The sequence below is a fragment of the Neovison vison genome, chromosome 1 (assembly GCF_020171115.1).
Source record: "Neovison vison isolate M4711 chromosome 1, ASM_NN_V1, whole genome shotgun sequence".
NCBI classification, from domain to species: Eukaryota; Metazoa; Chordata; class Mammalia; order Carnivora; family Mustelidae; genus Neogale; species Neogale vison.
In genome coordinates this window covers 309,899,195-309,917,607 of record NC_058091.1, presented here as the reverse complement: position 1 = coordinate 309,917,607, position 18,413 = coordinate 309,899,195, and the positions used below count along the sequence as shown (strand labels likewise).

The 18,413-nt window shown below is 49.1% G+C and overlaps 1 protein-coding gene across 5 annotated transcripts in view; it reads right to left on the bottom strand.

Annotated features, from left to right (window-relative positions):
• SEMA5A (semaphorin 5A) overlaps positions 1-18,413 on the bottom strand; it is a 468,307-nt gene that overhangs the window by 293,543 nt on the left and 156,351 nt on the right. For all 5 annotated transcript variants that reach the window (XM_044233900.1, XM_044233929.1, XM_044233920.1 and 2 more), the window contains one exon: positions 10,559-10,756. In XM_044233900.1, the coding sequence (XP_044089835.1) occupies positions 10,559-10,679 (121 nt within the window). In that variant the 5' untranslated portion in view covers positions 10,680-10,756. The remainder of the gene's footprint in view (positions 1-10,558; positions 10,757-18,413) is intronic.

Below are 18,413 nucleotides of genomic sequence, written 5' to 3'. Positions count from 1 at the left end.
GAGAAAACTCAACATACACGATTCATTGCAAAGATAATGTGAAAATTCAAAAAGCAAAAGGATGAAGGATTGTGCCTGAGAAAGCCAAAAGGAAGAACGCATGGTCCACAGAGACGAGGAGCTCTAACAAGCTGGGCCAGAGCCCATAAGCCTCTATGGCTGCTGAGCTCTTGTCCAGCAGCTCGGACCCAAGTGGAAATTGCCAGAAAGGCCCACCTCACTCCTCGGCTGCGCTCAGCTACCAGAGGCATAAATGTGACCTTCCGTATTCCACTCCAGCTCCTGCTGCCTCTTCCCATTCATGCATCCCAACAGGAGTGCCGCTGGCAAGGGAGCCCGGGAAATCTTTCAGACTCCCTGGCCCGCCACACAGAGCCCCCAAAAGGTGCGAGTGTGTGCCTGAGTGCCAGACCGCTCCCATACCCAATAAACTCACTCCCTGCTTTTCCACTTCTCCTCAGCCCCCATGTAACCCCCTCTGTCTCCCACCATCTTACTCTTGCCTATTCCCCCTCACGGAATGTAAACTCAGGGCGCACCAAGATCGCCACCTGTTTTGTTTTTTGGGGTAACTCCAGTGACTGGAACCAGCCCACCCGAGGTGCTCCATAAATACCAATTAAGTTATTAGCGAGCTGGACCCTCCTTTTATCCTCAAACAGAGCAGAAGCTAAAATACTCTGTGGCCTGAAGCCAAGGAATCAAGAGGCACAAAAAATCAAAATACACAGGAGAACGACAATCGTTAATCATTCGTCTGGGAGCTATCACGAGCATTCTGCTAGCCTGGCATCAGGGTCCCGCGTTATTGATTTTATTTATAGGGTCTGTGGGCTCTCTAACAGGCAGCCCAGAGAGGCTCTCAAGGTGGGAATGATCCAACAGCTTTACCACAACCTGTCGCACGGCGGGCTGGAGGAATGTATCCGACCCGACACAGCACGCAACGCCGTGCAACACGTTTGATGAGGCTCTCTGAGGTCCCCCCCGAGTCCCCTGAGGGAAATGGGAAAGCAAAGGGGAAATTAAGGAACAGCCCTTTCTATCAGGCTGAAGTCACCTTCTGGACCTTCCTCACTCCACACAAAGCAAGCGTCAGGAAATAAAGTGATAGTGTGATGATTACGTTAGGAAACAAACTACACTTAGAAACCTCGATGCACTCCTTTCTGCGTCATCAATGTTCTAGATCATCAGGAACCGAGAAACGTCTGCCCCGCTGTCTGCTGGAGCTGGCGTCACGCTTCGTCTCTCCAGTGTAACCGTGGCTGTTTGTCCTGCCTGATATTAGAGTAAGACAAGAGAAGCAAAAGCCAAGAAGATACCATCGGAATAAAACTTCCTCACTCTAGGGGGGCTTGGGTGGCTCAGTCGGTTAAGCATGTGCCTTCGGCTCACGTCATAATCCCAGGGTCCTGGGTTCTAGCCCCGCATCGGGCTCCCTGCTTGGCTGGAAGCCTGTTTCTCCCTCTCCCACTCCCCCTGCTTGTGCTCCTTCTCTGGCTCTCTCTCAATCTGTCACATAAATAAACTCTTAAAAAAAAAAATTCATTCACTCTAAATTTACTCTTCATCTCTTACTTCATATATAAAATAAGGATAAGATTTTTTTTCTGCCTCCAGCATGAGAACGGATGAAGGGCCCACGTAATGCTTAGAGAGACTAGAATATGCGCACGGATAAATAAAGTATAGTGACATACCATCTGAGGACAAGTGAAATGACTGCTTTAAATCGGAATCCTGACAATAACGCGACAAAATCTTATTCCCCAGTCTTAATGCAATCCCATCACATACTTCACTTATATGGTATTCCATTTGTAGCCTTAAAATGATAGAAACTATTTCCCCACCTAGACAAATCAATCAAATAAATTGAAATTTTTATCTTGAGATACAATATAGATGTTCAATCTTATACATAATTTCATTAGTGGCCTTAAAACACAAAAAAATAATACTGAAGTCATTAATAATTCTCAAAACCCAATACACCATTTTCATCAGAACCCAATTGTTATTTGTTAAAAAAAGAAAAAAAATAAAAGAACAGACAATAAGGACTGTCTCAGTTCTCAACAAAGACAAATAACGACAGTCAAGTTTAATGTTGCAGGTCTCGTGGGTGGCTCACTGGGTTAAGTGTCTGCCTTCGGCTTGGGTCATGATCCCAGGGTCCTAGGATCAAGCATCAGGCTCACTCCTCAGTGGGGACTCTGCTTCTCCTTCTGCCTCTTCCCTGTTCATGCTCGCTCTCTCTCTCGCTCTCTCTCTCAAATAAATAAATAAAATCTTAAAAAACAAACAAAGAAAAATGGTTCAATGCAGGTATTGGAACCAAATCACCCAGTGCGTAACCCATGGTGGTTTACTCTGCATTTCTTCTACCTTCATGTGTACTCATGGATGATCATGATATGCCTACGTTACAGAGTTGAAAACTGGTGGATTTTTTATTTCATTTTTGAAAGATTTTATTTACTTATTTGACAGACAGAGATCACAAGTAGGCAGAGAGGCAGGCAGAGAGAGGAAGGGAAGCAGGATCCTTGCTGAGCAGAGAGCCCAACGCAGACCTCAATCCCAGGACCCTGAGATCATGACCTGAGCCGAAAGCAGACGTTTAACCTACTGAGCCACCGAGGCACCCCGAAAAGTGGTATATTTTTTAAATATTCCATTTTTCAGAGAGCACACTAGCAACAGACATGACAATAAAAACTGTTTTCCCAAATGCAGTTTTTAATGTTCAAAACAGGCAGCCTTCCTCTGCCTTCGTGGCTTCGCCTGCAAATAGGTTGGAATATTTTGCCCGTGTGATTTTGACAGCACGTTATACGAACCATTCGGTCATGTGCATGATAACAAAAGTCAAATTATTTATGGAACCAAGAACTTGTAAGGCTCCATAGAAACACTCTTCCTCCCCAGATAAACTCCCAGGAGGGCAACTCATATCCTGTTATGAAACCAAAACAAATCACACTTGGTTTATGCAGGTTTTACATTGTACAAAGGAAAACCTTGCCTTCAAGAGAGTTCTCCACGGTCAGCCGAGTCTCGCTACACCTACACGCTAATCGGAGTCATATGAAAACATTAGAACTAAGTAATAAAATGAATTTCCCATCATATATTTTGAATTAAAATAATTTTTCCCAATCCTCCCTTGGAGAAAGGAGGCGACTGTCACACAGTCACACGCATCGACGACTGTGAAGGTCACACGGCCGATCTGAGGCTAGATAAATGGGGAGAATCAAGCCAAGTCACTTCAGTTCAGGCTCAGGCACCCAAAGACCGTGAAATTTCTAAAATCTTCTGGGAAACAGAAATCATCTCCGGCAGCCCTTCCTGTAGGGATGAGGGCCCAGGTCCTCATCCTTAGAGAATGGGGGCCACCCAGCCAGCGCCGACATCACAGGCCTGACTGGGGCACCGGACCCCAGCACGCCACAACCCAGAGGAGCCATGGAGCACCATGGGAGACCCTGGAACTGTGGGACACACGTGGGGCCGGGGGACACGTGGAGCTGTGGCACAGAAACGAGGCCTTTGGCCCCCTTCTGCCATCCCCATCCTTGGGCGTTGGGAGGTAATTGAGGCCGCCCAGGCTATGCCTTCTTCAGCCCCATGGGGAGCATGTGGCACAGTGAGGAAGGCTGTGGTCCCAGGGATGGTGAGGCAGCCACGGTGAGGCAGCCACGGTGAGGCAGCCACGGTGAGGCAGCCACGGAAGGAGCACAACTGTTGGGACAGTGGCAGGAGTGGTAGCCAGTGGGGCAGTATTGTGTACACAGGGACACGTGTACACAGCCCCCTTACAGACTGGAAGGAAGACCACCCTCTGTCTCAGAGGTGGAAAGAGGCTGTGGGTCCCAGTAAGTGACCCCGAAGAAGACAGTTACAAAGTACGTCAGAGATGACTGCTGCCAACATTTAACAAACCAATGCTTCCGGCACACACACACGCAAATACAATGGAATATAATTATTGGATTCAAAAGAAAGAGCAGAATTTGTGAAAAATATCCATACCATGGTATGAGAATAGATCCCAAGTTCAAAACCCTACGCTGCACGCTTTACACCATGGTTCCTTCAATGGCCTAAGACTACCAGAGGAGATTAAAGACAGCTGTTGAAACACAAGGGCCACGCCACTCCCAGTCCTGCCCCCTGTGGTTCCAGCTTGGGCTGAAACACCCGTTTTGATCCCCTCGGATGTCCCTCCCGAGATGCGAGATGTGGGCCAAATGCCGCTAATCCGTGTGCAGCATTCATACGGCGCTGTCCAGAGTTCCCAAACACGTCCCTGACCCATCGGGGAGTCCCCAGGCAGGGAGGCCGTCCACAGGAACACCAAGGAGTCAGAGGTCAAGATCTCAGGGACCCTAGTGTGGAATAAACCGCTCCCTGGCTGATTCCGCAGGCAGGAGGAATCTTAGTAATCATTAATATTAAGTGCTGCCAGAGAAGGCACCGAAGACAGGCTTCCAGATTCATCATGATATCCAGCCTCCGAGGCAAATAAAGCCTAAGTGTGGCTTGACCTACCCCACTGGTGGTCCTCCTCCGTGCCTGCTGCAAAATTGTCCCCTGTAAAGCAACTCCTCTAAGCGGAAAGCACTCTCATAACAAGCACGCGGGGTAAACTTTAATCAATAAGCAAACAAAGGCAGAATATGGCACATCGCCTTAAGTGGACATTAAACATTTAAAACTCATTTCAGAGATGGTTATGAGACTCAGTAAGCATGCTGAGAAACAGGCTGTCTTGAAGGGTCACTATTTTTTCCCGCTTTATTGGAGCAGACATTTCAGCAAACGACAAGGACAGACATGTAAACAGCGTGTCTGCGACAGGACGGGCTGTTTCAGCAGCCGCTCCACGGTCAAGGACAAATGTCCCAGAACACGCAGTCAAGGGACTGACCCTGCAAACACAGCAAGCTCTTAAAGCATGTCCAGCAAGGAAGTCTGCTCCACACGAGAAGCCCATGGGGGCAAATATTTTATCTAGGATGGGGGGGGGAATCCTGCCAGCCTCTTCCACACACACCTCCCCCACCCCCGGAAATCGAAGCAAGGCTTCAACAGAGCAAGCTTCACCATATGCAGACGGGACTGCAGCAGCTGGTCCACGTCGGGCAGGGCGCCTCCGAGGCAGAAGTAAATCATGAGGGTTTACATGTTGGCGGAAATCACGATTTTACAAGTCAAGGCTATGCAGTCCTGCCTTTATTTCTCCACGTTCCCTCGGGCCTTCTCCAACGTTCTCGTACAGTCGCGCTCTCCACAGATGCGTTCATGCAGGACACCAGGGACTTCCCGCTGGGGGGTAACCTGGGCCTTTTCAAGGATGAACTCGGGTCCTAACATCCCCCAGGGAGTCTCTGGTGTGTGTTGTGACGAACAGCCTCACCCCGTCTTCAGAGAAGTCCTTCCTTCCTAAGCTGCCGTGCTCTCAGCCCAGGGCCTGCCTACTCCTTCCCCACCGAGAGGGAGAGACGGAGGTCCTCAGGGACCCCCTCCCCTTGCAGCCACCCCCATCGCTAACTCTCCTGCATCCGGGGGCCCCCCGGCCCCCCTCCCCCCTCCCTTCCGACTCACTGGAGGTGGGGTCCGCGTCCTGTAGGCTAATCTCCCGCCTGTGCCCAGTATCCGATCCCCTCCTACGGCCCGGGGACTCTGCCTAATCAATGACCTCCTCCTCTCCGCAGCCTCTTCTGTCACCTGGCCTTTCCCCATCGCCGCTTAAGGATGATTAAGTGATGCTCTCTCCAAAGCTGTGCCCGGCTCTCCCATCCCTGCTGGCCGAGTCGATCGCCATCTCCTTTTCTATCCCCCTCTTCACCTCACATTTGTATCTCTGCTTGTTACCATCTGGTTTCTTCCCCCAGCGCTGTCCTGAAACTGCTCGGACATATGCCACTGCTTAGATTTAATTGTGTCCCTTCCCTCCACCCACCCCCCCCCCGAAAAAGACACATTGAAGGCCCAACCTTGGTGTCTGTGAATGAGACCTTACTTGGAATGATGTCTTTTCTGATGTCATTCGTTACGATGAGATCGTGCTGGGTGCGGGTGAGCCCTACGTCAGCGTGACCAGTGTCTTTATAAAGAGGAGCCGGCGAAAAGACACAGCGACGCCGAGAGAACGCCGTGTGGGTCCGGACTCAGGCTGCAGGGATGAGTCAGGGAGCTGGGAAGGCCAAGGCCTGCGGACGACTCCCAGAAGTTAAGAGGCAAAGAAGGATTCTTCCCTAGAGCGGTCACAGAAAGCAGGGCCCTTCAGACACCTGGGGTGCATGTTGTTGTTGCTGTTTTGTTTTTCTACTTCTGGCCTCCAGAACTGCGAGAAAGGGTATTTCTGCTGTTACAAGCCACCCTGTTACCGGAGCCCTAGGAAGGTGATACACAGATTGTAGGACTCCCGGGGCCTCCCCTACTAAAGTCCTGGACAAACCACGAGGCGTCGGTGGCTCTGCCCTCTGGGCCACGTCAGCCTCGAACTCGGCATCATCTGATGCGCGGAGGGCGGCCTCTCCCTTCCCGATCCTCAGCGGCACAGCCCACCGGAGGGCGGGCAGGAACTCAGTCTCAATCTAAGAATCATCATGTTCAGTTCCCTTCTCTACTCCAGACGGAATCGACAGCAAGAACAGTCCCGCTCCCGCCCCTTGAGCTTAGTGCCTCGTGCCTGCTCGCTCCGATCACGGAGGCAACCTCCGGACGGGCTGTCCCTGCTGCCTCGGCCCCTCTGAACACGGGGACTATCCAGGTGGGCAGCGCTTCTCAACGGGCCTTCCGATGCGGGACGATACGGAACCCCCACAGCCACGTTAGCCTCGTCTCCCCCACCTCCTCTCCATAACCTGAAGGAAGGTTTCATGGCTCACCTCACAGGAAACGTGCCGGGACCTGTGATGTGCCCCTGCCTCACGTCAGGGCCTTGGCCCTTGTTCTCTCCTCTCCCCAAGGCACCTGTCCACTCATCACACTCCTAAACACGTTCAAGAACCATTCAGGGCTCATCTCTGCTGTTTTTGCCTCATCCCAGAAGCCTGTAACGACCCCCCTAAAACCCGCGCTCTCGGGTCCAGACGCCCCCTCTCCTGGGCTCCCACAGCACCCAGCCAACACACCTGTGAGGATCCTGAACAGGATGTAATGCAATGTTCCTTTGGTTTACAGTCCCAGAGATATCCTAACCCCCTACATGAGGACTGTTTTTTTTGCTCTACCGCCTCAGTATTTAGTACAAACCATGGTACGGAACAGAAGCCTATTAAATGTTTGCTAAACATTTGCTCCAATTTAAACATAACCAAGATAAAATTATGCTGGGAGGTCCTTGATGAGCTATGGGATTAGTCCAAATCCCAAAGAGTGATAGTACACTCCACCGGAAAGGCTGGTGGGAAAGAGATCCTCACACGCAGGGCGAAGGAGAACCCAAAATGGCGCCACCTTCACGAAAGGGAACTGGGCGGTATCTAGCAACACCACGTATGCATTTACCCCTTGACCCAACTAGGGAATCTAGGAATCTCTGCCGGTGGTACCCTTGCAAAGGATTAAGCGATGTCTCAAGTAGGCGTCCCTCATCGTAACGCTACCCATGATCACAAAGGACAGAACACACCCTCAGTGTCTCCCCACTGGGAGCTGCTGGTTCACTTTGGTCCATCACACAGTGAAGAGCTCTGTGCTCTGGAAGGAGTGGCAGGGAGCCCGCCGCTGGGGTGTGGACTCATGATATGCCACCATGTCAAGAAAATGCTAGACGGCGAAGAAAAGCAGGGACCATAAAACAGAAGTAAAACAGCCAAGTGCAGAGAGAGGGAACGGGTGGAGGAAGCACGAATGAGGGCAGACTCTCTGAACTTGCCCTGTTTTCCTTAATGATATGTTGCAACGCGACAAAATAAGGTAAATTCTTTTTTTTTAATTTCTAAAAATCAAAGGGGAAATTAAACAAATGAAACGCACCCGGGTTTCGAGTCGGTAGCATAACCGCGCAGAAGGAAACGACTTCAAGTGAAGTAATTGCTTCGGCTTCCCAAGGCCCTGGGCAGGCGGAGGCCTGAAAGAAGAGAAGCGGACCACCTCACAGGGCCTTCAGTCGTCAAAAACGACTAGAGTTGCTGGACTCTCGCTCTGAAACGACGCAGGGTCTGCTGCAGAGAAAGTCAAAGGAACGTCTGGTAGCGGCAGAGACCCAGGATTCTGTGCCCAGGACAAAAAGACACAGACAGAAGGTAGAGAGAGGAGGCTGAGAGAAACCCGAGCATCCCAGAGGGAGCTGGAAGCGCCCGGAGCAATCACGGTGCAATTTAAAGTTTTTCCTGACCTCTTTGCACTAAAAAGACCTAACACTGGGGACATGTGTGCTTAAATCAGCCCAAAATGGCTGATGCTCAGGTCAACGGGAGGAAGTGACGGGAGGGAAGGAGTCAGGAACATCTTGCTGTCCCAGAGAGTAAGCAGCTGGCAGAGGCACCTGGGTTATGTCAGAAGAGCTCAGGAGCCCACTTGAAGAGGCTTCCTTGGGCTTCAAATGAGATGATTTCACCCCTGTAAGCATCAAAACTGCAGCTGCTTGAAATATTTCAAATGTTAACATCCATACAGTAACAACGATTCTAATAACCAAGATAAGAAAACAAGACAAAACAAAAAGTAAACGTAACACCTTACTTGCTCCCTTCACATAATGTTAGAAAACCAACTAGTCTTTAAAAAAAATAAAATAAAATAAAAAAACTAGGAAAGGAAAAAAGCATTAATCCTTACTTTTCTAAGCCTCAGAATATTCAAATAGTTGATAAGGGAAACGTACTTTATACAGAAGTATTCTTGCTATTCAATGAAGAAAGAATAATAAAGTTAGGAAATCCCAGCTTTACAGCATTGGATGAATCAGTAGGTTTCGGCCGTGACCATCACTGACTGCTAATTTCACACCTAGACAGAACCGCCTCCCCACGGAGGACACAGCAGCATCCGTGCCACAGGGAAGACAGAAAGATGTGAACCTGGGCGCCTGGGTGGCTCAGTGGGTTAAGCCGCTGCCTTCGGCTCAGGTCATGATCTCAGAGTCCTGGGATCGAGTCCCGCATCGGGCTCTCTGCTCAGCAGGGAGCCTGCTTCCCCCCTCTCTCTCTGCCTACTTGTGATTTCTCTCTGTCAAATAAATAAAAATCTTTAAAAAAAAAAAAAAAAAGAAAGATGTGAACCCGAATCAAAGCCGCCTCCTGATACCACTATGAGTTTACACAAATGCTCAGGACAGAAGAACACTGAACACCAAGGGGACACACTTGGCAAAATCCAGACTGTGGGAAACTCTAAAGGACAAACAGCTCGGATTTCTTCTGTAATTAATTTGCACAGGGAGCAAAACCACCACAACAAAACAGCAGAAGACCCGCAGTTGCAGAGCACGAACTACATTTAGATCCTGAGTCAACCCAACAGTACCAAAAAAATGCATCCGCATTCATGAGACCATCAGGGATCTCACAATACTCACTGGATGTCAAATGATTTTATGGAATTAGGTTGGGGTTTTTGGGTAGATTTTAGGGGTTTTTTGTTTTGTTTTGCATTTTTGGTCTGATGCAAGAATGGTGCTGGGAATTCCCTTTCTTTCATAGTCATGCACTGAAATAATACAGATACAGTTATATGATTTTTTTAATTTGCTTTAAAGTAATCTGGTGGGGGTGGGGTGAAGCATGGGTGGGATTTAAAAGAAAAAGCCGGACCATGAATGAATGAGTGTTGGGTTGGGCATTCCGTAAACAATTCTTTCTCTTTTTGCAGATATTTGAAATTTTTCATGATATGAAGTTTAAAACATAACAAAACATAAAGCTATTTATCAGATATATTATTAAAATACAGTATCTGATTAGTTATATAGTCAGCTTGATAATATAACTTAAAGTACCTTGAGGGCAGGGACCAAGACTAATTTATTTTTCATCCTGAAAGCTTAGAGTACCCACAGTACGGAGAGCCCTAAATGAATTCTGATAAATAAAAGAAAAAAATGACCAGATATACATACTAAGTAATTAATCCCACAGATCCAAGACGTCCTTAAGACAGTCAATCAATTCCATCTGCCGTGCCGTGTCAGATAGGGACCAAGGCACCAAGTTTGGTGGTAAGACTAAGGCTTTGCTGGGAAACGCCGAAGGGAATTTTTTGTCACTTAGGGTTGTTATTCTTTCTGGGGGTCACATTTTCAGGCTCTGGTTCGAATACTGAGGAGGCTCACAGCGCCTTTAAATAAAGGCGGCCTCGACAATGGGATTTTCTACCCACAATGACTCCCATTTTGAATTCTTCTCAAGATCGTAGTAATCAGTTTCCGGACAGGAAATTCTTGCAGTGCAGGATTTTGTCTTCTTGCTCGTACTTTAAACAATGTCTAAAGCGAGAGTCCCAGAATGACAGGGCAACAACCAGCGCTATACCCTATCCCTGACCTGGAAAGTGCATGTAAGTGGCACCCTTGTGTTCGGGGGTGCCTGCCCCTCACCTTTATAGGAGATGACGGGGTGCTCCGCTCTCTGGCACTGAGCCGCATCTGATTCCAGCTGGGCGAGTCTCCACCACCCCACGATGGAGAGCAGCCATGCTACGGCGCGGGTCCCCTTCATGGTGGGCAGACGGCCTTGGGCTCGGGGCACGTGTCTTCTAACCGGAAGCTCGCCTTCCTATCATGTGGGGCAAGTGCCTAAAACACACAAAAGAGAACCATGAGATGACGGTGAGTTCACGCGTTCTGTGGGCGGGGCGGTCTTTCAGTTAGGCCTCATCACCATCTCCCCAAAAATGAGAGCTTTTGGGTGCTTGGACAAACCTACCTTTTTCTAGGTGGCATTTCAAATATGTGCATCTTGGTACAGACCTCTCTTCCTGCCCATTTTAGGAAATAACCCATTTATTATAAAAGAAGGAGAAATGTTCAAGTTTAAGCCGTACCCAGTCATCACTCATGAAGAAAAGCTGAAGACTTGTAACGGCTGATGCCTTTTCCCTTGAAATATCTTCCTCGCCCCCTTCATGCTTGCGTAGAAATCCCGAGGATCCCTGCCTTTCCCTTTTCGACATCCAAAGCCCCTGTTCAACAATGCCACGACCAGTCTTCTCTCCATAACCTGATATTATGCTACCCAACTCTTTTTTTTCTCTTTTTTTTGTTTGTTTTTTTAATTAATTTATTTATTTTCAGAAAAACAGTATTCATTATTTTTGCACCACACCCAGTGCTCCATGCAATCTGTGCCCTCTATAATACCCACCACCTGGTACCCCAACCTCCCACCCCCCATGCCACTTCAAACCCCTCAGATTGTTTTTCAGAGTCCATATTTGGTGAATTTGTCCTTTAAAATTTATAGATGACCCGCCTGCAAAGTTCCTCGCTAGAAATCAGACATGAGTCCCCCCCACCCAAAAAAAAATCATAGTGAGCACCTACTGGGTGATATGAAATTCCTAGGCTGGGAGCTGGAAGGCTTTAAAGATTATGAATAATTGAGAAGATTAAGAAGCTTTAAGATAAGGTGGGCTTGTAAAAATAACTACAAGCTAAGCCATTAGAAAAGTGTGCATAGGGGCTGGAGTGTTCCAGGACTTAGGGGAGCACCACCGCCATTCAGAAGAACCCATGATAGGTCCCGTGAGGAGCTCACATCTGGGATCCATACTGAAGGATAAAGAGGTTCTAGAAGTGCATTTCAAGCCAAGGGAAGAGGATGAAAACAAGCTCCTAAGGAAGGAGGCAGTAATAACAGTTTGGGGAATGGTTTACTGTACTTGAGACAGACCCCAACAGATGTAAAGGAGAGTTAGTGAGAAGCAGCTTAGACAGGGGTTGGGTTAAGATCCAGAAGGGGCTCTACACCAAGGTCTGAGGTCTCCATTTCTATTCAGCAAGTACCATGGTATAGTAACTGCAGAAGAAACGTAAAGGGTTGGTCTCAGAATACCGAATGTGGGAAATTGGACAGAGAAGAACATAAAGACAGAGAAGTTAATTTGAACCTACAGCAACTATTCAGAAGAGAAATAAATGAAGCTAAAACTTGAGGCGTTACCCCTGTGAATAGAAATTCAGGCAAGACAGCAAATGCTCAGTGTGATGGGTAAAGGGAATCTGGCAAATTAAATTTGGCCGCAGCTTCTTCGACGCAGGTTCGACCCAGGTTCATGCCCGTTCTCTCGAATCTGAATTGGCTCAGTAACTGTTTTATTCACTCGAGTTTCACTGAAGTGATGGCACGCTAGTTTCCAAGCCCAGATCCTAAGAGACTGGCAATTTCCACCTCCTATCTCTTAGAACACATTCCCTGGGGTGCTAAGAAACCAGATCAGAAGTCCAACGACCCCGAGACAGTCATGTTACCGAGACCAAATGGAGGGATTCCTGGGGACCTTTCCCGCTGAGCCCAGCTTCCCAGCCTTCCCCACCAAAGCACCTGACTGATATGTGAGTAAAGCCAAAAGCCACCAAGAAACTTCAATATCACAAAAGCAAAAGAATCACCCAGTTGAGCTCTGCCCCCAATCCTACCCTCCAAAGTATGAAATATAACAAAACAGGGGTTGTTCTAATCTGCTACATTTGGGGGAAAAGAAAGCAAAGAGCCACAGACAGACTCAAGACAGAGAGTATCAGTGACCACAAGAGCAGCAGTGTTCCTCATTTGAATGTCAGAATCCACAGAAGAACTTTGTTTAGATGAGAGCGTGAGCCTTCGGTTTCACACGTGTGCAGTTGGAGACGCTGAGGGAATATTTAAGGGAAGGCAGCAGGCTGCTCAAAATCCAAGTTGGGTGCTCAGAAAAATAGGAATTCGGAGACAGCACTTGAGGTCTGGAAGATGGACATTCTGGGTGAGGTTTAGCTTCAGCAGGGGAAAGCATGGAAGCAAAAGAAAGGGTTAAAGAGAACCCCCCCCACTGGGCAACTGTAATTTCACAAGTGACCCTACAAAGAGAAGGAAAACAGAAATGGAGCACCAAAGACACAGGGCAACCCTGAAATCCAGGGAGATTGAAGCACAGATATTACACTTTTATTTTAATTTTTTAAGGATTGATGTATTTATTTTAGAGAGGGAGCAAGAGGGCACGTGTGGGGGAGGGGTGAGGTGGGAGAGGCACAAGGAGAGACTCTTCCTCGCAGCAAGGAGACGGGGACCACGGGCACCAGTCCGACCCCAAGACCCAACTCAGGCCAACCAGGAGCTAAGAGCAAATTCTTCCCTTGCACACACTTTTTCCATGTGTCAGACCCAAGCCAACACACAATCCCTTAACTGTGAACCGAGTCAGACAGCCCCACGGCCCATGGACCTGCCCCACGCTGACAGCAGCCCTCGCTCCCATCTCCAGCCGGACACCGCAGCCTCCAGAAGGAAAGAGAGAGAAAAACCACACAAGTGCCTGGAACGTGCCTTCCCTGTCACTTTCAGAAAGTGACAATTACGGAAGCGGGACATGCGCTGTCAGTCCCGTGGAAAGGCAGCTAAACCGGGACACGGAGTTCGACGGCGAAGAGACAAAATTACACACTGCCCACGTTAACCTAAGGAAAGCGCATTTCCTGAGAACAGGTGGTTTCTACAAGTTTGTAATTTTCAGGCCGTAACAGGGTACCTTTTTTCTCAAAATAAAGACCCTCTAAATAGCCGTCCTGGTCGGGTGCCAGGGAAGGGCATTCAGTCTTCGCTGAGAGGGGGCTCTTCTCAGAAGCCACCCGGCGAGCTGATTCCTTGAATCATCTTTCCACCCACACAGCCTAGATCTCGGGCTCTAAGGTCCCTCCGTCCAGGACTCGGCAACTCCAGCTTCCCCTGAATACAACACCGACCTCGTCTCTTGCGGGTGCATATTTATATGAGGGATTTTAGTGCCCATCTCAGCACTGCTGACAACTAGAGCCAGATAATTACTTTCTCTGGCAGCTTCTCTGTGAACCCAGCGGCATCCCTGGTCTCCACCCACCCGACACCAGCATCGGCCCCCGCCCCACACGTGCCAACAAAAATCGCCTCAATTGCCAAATCGCTCCCGGTTGAGACCTTCTGATTCCCAAGGATCATCTTCCCTCCCCTCTTTAGAAATCAGACAAGCTATGATCACTTGAACGTTTCTTTTAAAATACATAAATTATCCAACTGACTTTGTATGGACTCATTTCAGCAAAATTCCAATAAAAATGGAAGTCTCGTTAATTACAACTACTTGCTATGCTGGGCAGATGCATGAGGAAGGAAATTTCAAGGGATCGATTTCAATAAAAGTCGTTCTGGGTTCATCCTAGCACCTCTGGAATTTTTCAAAATATATTAGGTGATTTAACGCTAAACAAGAGATTTTGCCAATAGGCAGATGTAGCACAACAGGCTGGGTTGGGTACAAATAAAACATTTTTTTCTGCATCTGCTTCAAAATCCCTGAAGCCTTCCTTTCCATTTCCTGATGTGGGAGGCACCCTCTATAAGCACCATCTCCATAAGCAAAACTCTGTATGTGAGTGTCTGTGCAATAAATAACATTTCCCATTCACACCCACGCTGCAAATGAATAGGCTTGGGCAAACAAAAAAAATGACTGTTCCTTTTAGTTTAAAAAAAAAAAAAAGTCGTCAGATAAAAAAAGAAATCCGAAGAATGAAAGCTTACACAAAAAGTTTTGCTTCGGGAACAAAGTCTAACCAGTTATTAATGAAAAAAGAGACCTACAATGAGCTTAACATACTTCTGGGCAGGCGAGGCTATTTCTTCTGAACTCCAGACCTACTGTGTGTTTGGAAACAGCCAGACCCGCTGGTGCAGTTCAGAATCCACAGAAACCCTCCGGCCCGGCTCCTACCTGCTGGCTTGACAAGATGCCAGATCGGGCAGGGAACGGAGTCTCTGCGCTGGCCGAGAGGACTCAGGTAGCCGGGCCCCACACCCGCCTGCCCACCTGCCTTCGGAGCAGCCGCCCTTGTATCAAAGGGCTGAGGCACATGAGGCCTCTTCACTGTGACAAGTCAGTCCATGGAAACATCAGAAACACAAAAGGCAGGACAAGCAGGAGGGGATGGACAGACGGCTCCTCCTGCTAGGTGGACGTGTCACGATCTTTCCACCTCTTGGCCCTATTCCAAGGCATCAGATGAACGGCGCACCCAAAGGCTAAAGTCCCAGCCCAAACTGAAAGAAACATTCCTCTATCAGGCACCGCTGTCCCCCCAGCCCCCCTGTACTGCACCACCACCACCACCCCCCACCCATCCCCTGGCACGGCCAAATACGGGTCCAGGGTCCATTGCGCAATCATCAGCTGAGGCCAGGTAAACAGTCCTGGCCTATTCAAAACCCTCAGGATTCCTTCTAGGCTTTTTCAAAGAAGGCAGCGTGCCCTTTCACCAAACCCCCATTCGCGAAGTCTCCATCCACTCCTCCCACGGCAAGGGCTTTCTTTCCATCAGCCTCTCTGGCCTCACCGGGGTCCACAGAGCAAGGCTTGCAGCCACATCGGTACGTCTGCTGGGGCCACGGGCGGCCCTGAGTCTTTCTGCGCCCCCGAGGCTCAGGCCGGGCCCCCCTCCAGCCCACGTGGCGGCTCCTTTGCAGGGACCATGGGCTACCAGTTACGGTAACTGCCTCCCCATCACGGGTGGCACGGACGCTCACACGATGCCCTGTTTCCCAGCTGGACTCATTTCAAAACAGACTGAACACCCCATTACGGTGGCAGGTCGACGCGTTCCCACACGCTCGCCGCCGTCTGCATGAATCTGGACTCCCGGGGCCACCACTCGACTGAGCATTTGCAATTCACCCATCCCTTGCCCTGAGCAAACAACGCTGGGAGGTGGCTGAGCAGTCCCCTGGCACAGAGGACAGGAAATGAGTCACCAGCCCATGGAATGTGAGGTGAAAGGGAGGTGAGATCGCTTTGTAGCAGAGAAGTCGGAGGCTCAGGCGAGGTCAAGGATCCTGCGGGTGAATGAAGGTAGGAACAGGTGAGGACATGGGGGCCTCTGGCCAGCCACACTGAAGGGGGGACCTGTACCCGAGGAGCAGCCCTCCAGCACGGCGGGGCAGAGATGCAGAGGCCACAGTCCAGCCAAGATCGGTCAAGCAAGCAAACGTCTATCTTTTGATAACTGTCAGCCAGAAGTCGGAGCAAAGTCTCAGGAAACACGGGAGAAAGGAGACAGAAGCCGTTCCTTCTGAACAGGTTCCCGTCACAGTCAGTGCTCAGAAAAGAGGAACGAGCGGCTGATCCAGGAGGACCACAGCACGGGCTACCTTCGGGGCTGGAGGGCACGTATCTTGAATGAATCTAGGGTCTTTCTTCACGACAGTATCAGATATTCTAGGCGCTCGACAGGAAATGGGATTAAATGAAGAATCAATAAAACACTAAGCTCACGTTAATGCACAGTGCTTGAGGAAATGGATTCTCCTAACCTTTTTCAAAACCAATAACTGCACATCTTATTCTTTAGGAAATAAAGTGAAATTAAAGCTTTGTTGTTATGGCGTAGAGTCTATGAGAAAAGTCAGAGTGTTCCCCAAACATACTGCATCTTTGATCGTTAACATATGGATTTTTTTGGTAAAAACTCAGTCCTTTTTATATTATTTTAACCCATGTGCCTTGATTTCCTAGTTTTAGCCAAAAAAGACTTAACATCAATGAATTAGAGAATTTTAGGAACGTGTTCATGGAAACACGGACTGACATGACAGACGGGCACCACTGCTGCCCCCTTCGGGTAACTGGGTAAGGAGTTGGCTCTGTTACTCACAGATTGTTATCCCATCTGAACTGAGATAAGATGGAATTTTATGACTATATAAAATGACCTCATGATATAAATGGGGAAAAACCAAACATTAAATGATTTTGTACATTTCAATAACGGTTTGGCTCCAGTGACCTTGGTTTGTATCTCTCTACAAAGGGAACTATTAGTACCGTTTTGCCTTTTTCCCCTTGTTTAGCTCCAGATCGCCTGGAGGAAATATAAAAGTAAATGAAGTCCATTAGATAAAATTATTATTTACACAAAGGCAATATTAATTTTATCTGTCAGCAGGTTTTAAAAGTAAGTGAAAGTTCACTCAATCCATTTCTGTGCTACCTGAAGCAACCAGAGGCCCGAAAGGAAGGAAGGAAGGATGGACGGATGGACAGACGGAAGGAAGGGAGAGAGGGAGAGGGAGAGGGGGAGGGGAGGGGAGGGCAGGGGAGGGGAGGGGAGGGGAGAAGACAGAGAGGAGGAAGGGAAGGGAGAAAAGAGGGAGGAAGGGGGGAGTGAGGAAGGCAAGGAAGGAAAGGAAGTAGGGAAGAGAAGAAAGGGAAGGAAGGAAGGAAGAAAGAAAGAGGGAGGGAGAGAGGGAGGGAGGGAGGAAAAGGAAAGGAAAAGAAAAGACAAATAATGGGCCCTTCAAGGCAACACAACTATAACAACAACTTCTAGAAGATTTATGCAGAGACATTCCCCCAAGGCAGGAAATTCATATGGACACAATCAGAAATCAAATGATAAGTGACTCATGGTGGATAAATTACTGTTCATAGCTCCCATTGGTTTGCTTTTGGGTTTGTTTGTTTGTTTGTTTCTTTTTTTAAGATTTTATTTATTTATTTGACAGAGAGAGGAAGCACCCTCTGGGGTAGGGTAGACAGAGGGAGAGGGAGAAGCAGACTCCCCGCTGAGCAGGGAGCCCGAGGCCGGACTCCATCCCACGACCCCGGGATCATGACCGGAGCCAAAGGGAGACACTTCACGACTGAGCCCCCCGGGCACCCCTCCCATTGGTGTTTAGCTCAGCCAAGTAGAACCTGGAGCGCCACCAGTTTCCTTGTCAACCAGAAGATGCACCGTGGAGGGCAACGCGCCGCAGCGCGCAAGGGCAGCAGGAGAGAAGGATGCGCCCTTGTTTCCGTGAGCAACGGCGTCGCCCGTCGCCGCCGACCAGAGAGCTCGCGCAGCCTTCGGGGTCGCGGACTCTCCGCTTGGGCATCTCCCAGCCCCCCCTTCCCCGGGGTCCTAACACCCCAACTTTCCGAAGTGCTGGTGCACGCAGAGCTCCCACTTCTCCGTCTTCCCTGCAAAGGAAGGGGCGGCCCCCGCGCTCCTGGATATTCATCTCTTCTCACTGCGCACGCGCTCCGAGGCCTGGGTCCTCAAACTCACGCGGCTCTCCATCCTTTCTAAAACCTGGTGCCTTCCAAACCTGGAGCACTCTCCGAGACCTCTGCCCACAACCCAGATACAGAAATCAAAATATCCGTCTTCACACAAAAAGGCAGAGGTTCGTCCTCTACCGGTGACCCCATGGCCTGCCCTCAGCGACTGTCTCCTTCCGCTATTTCCC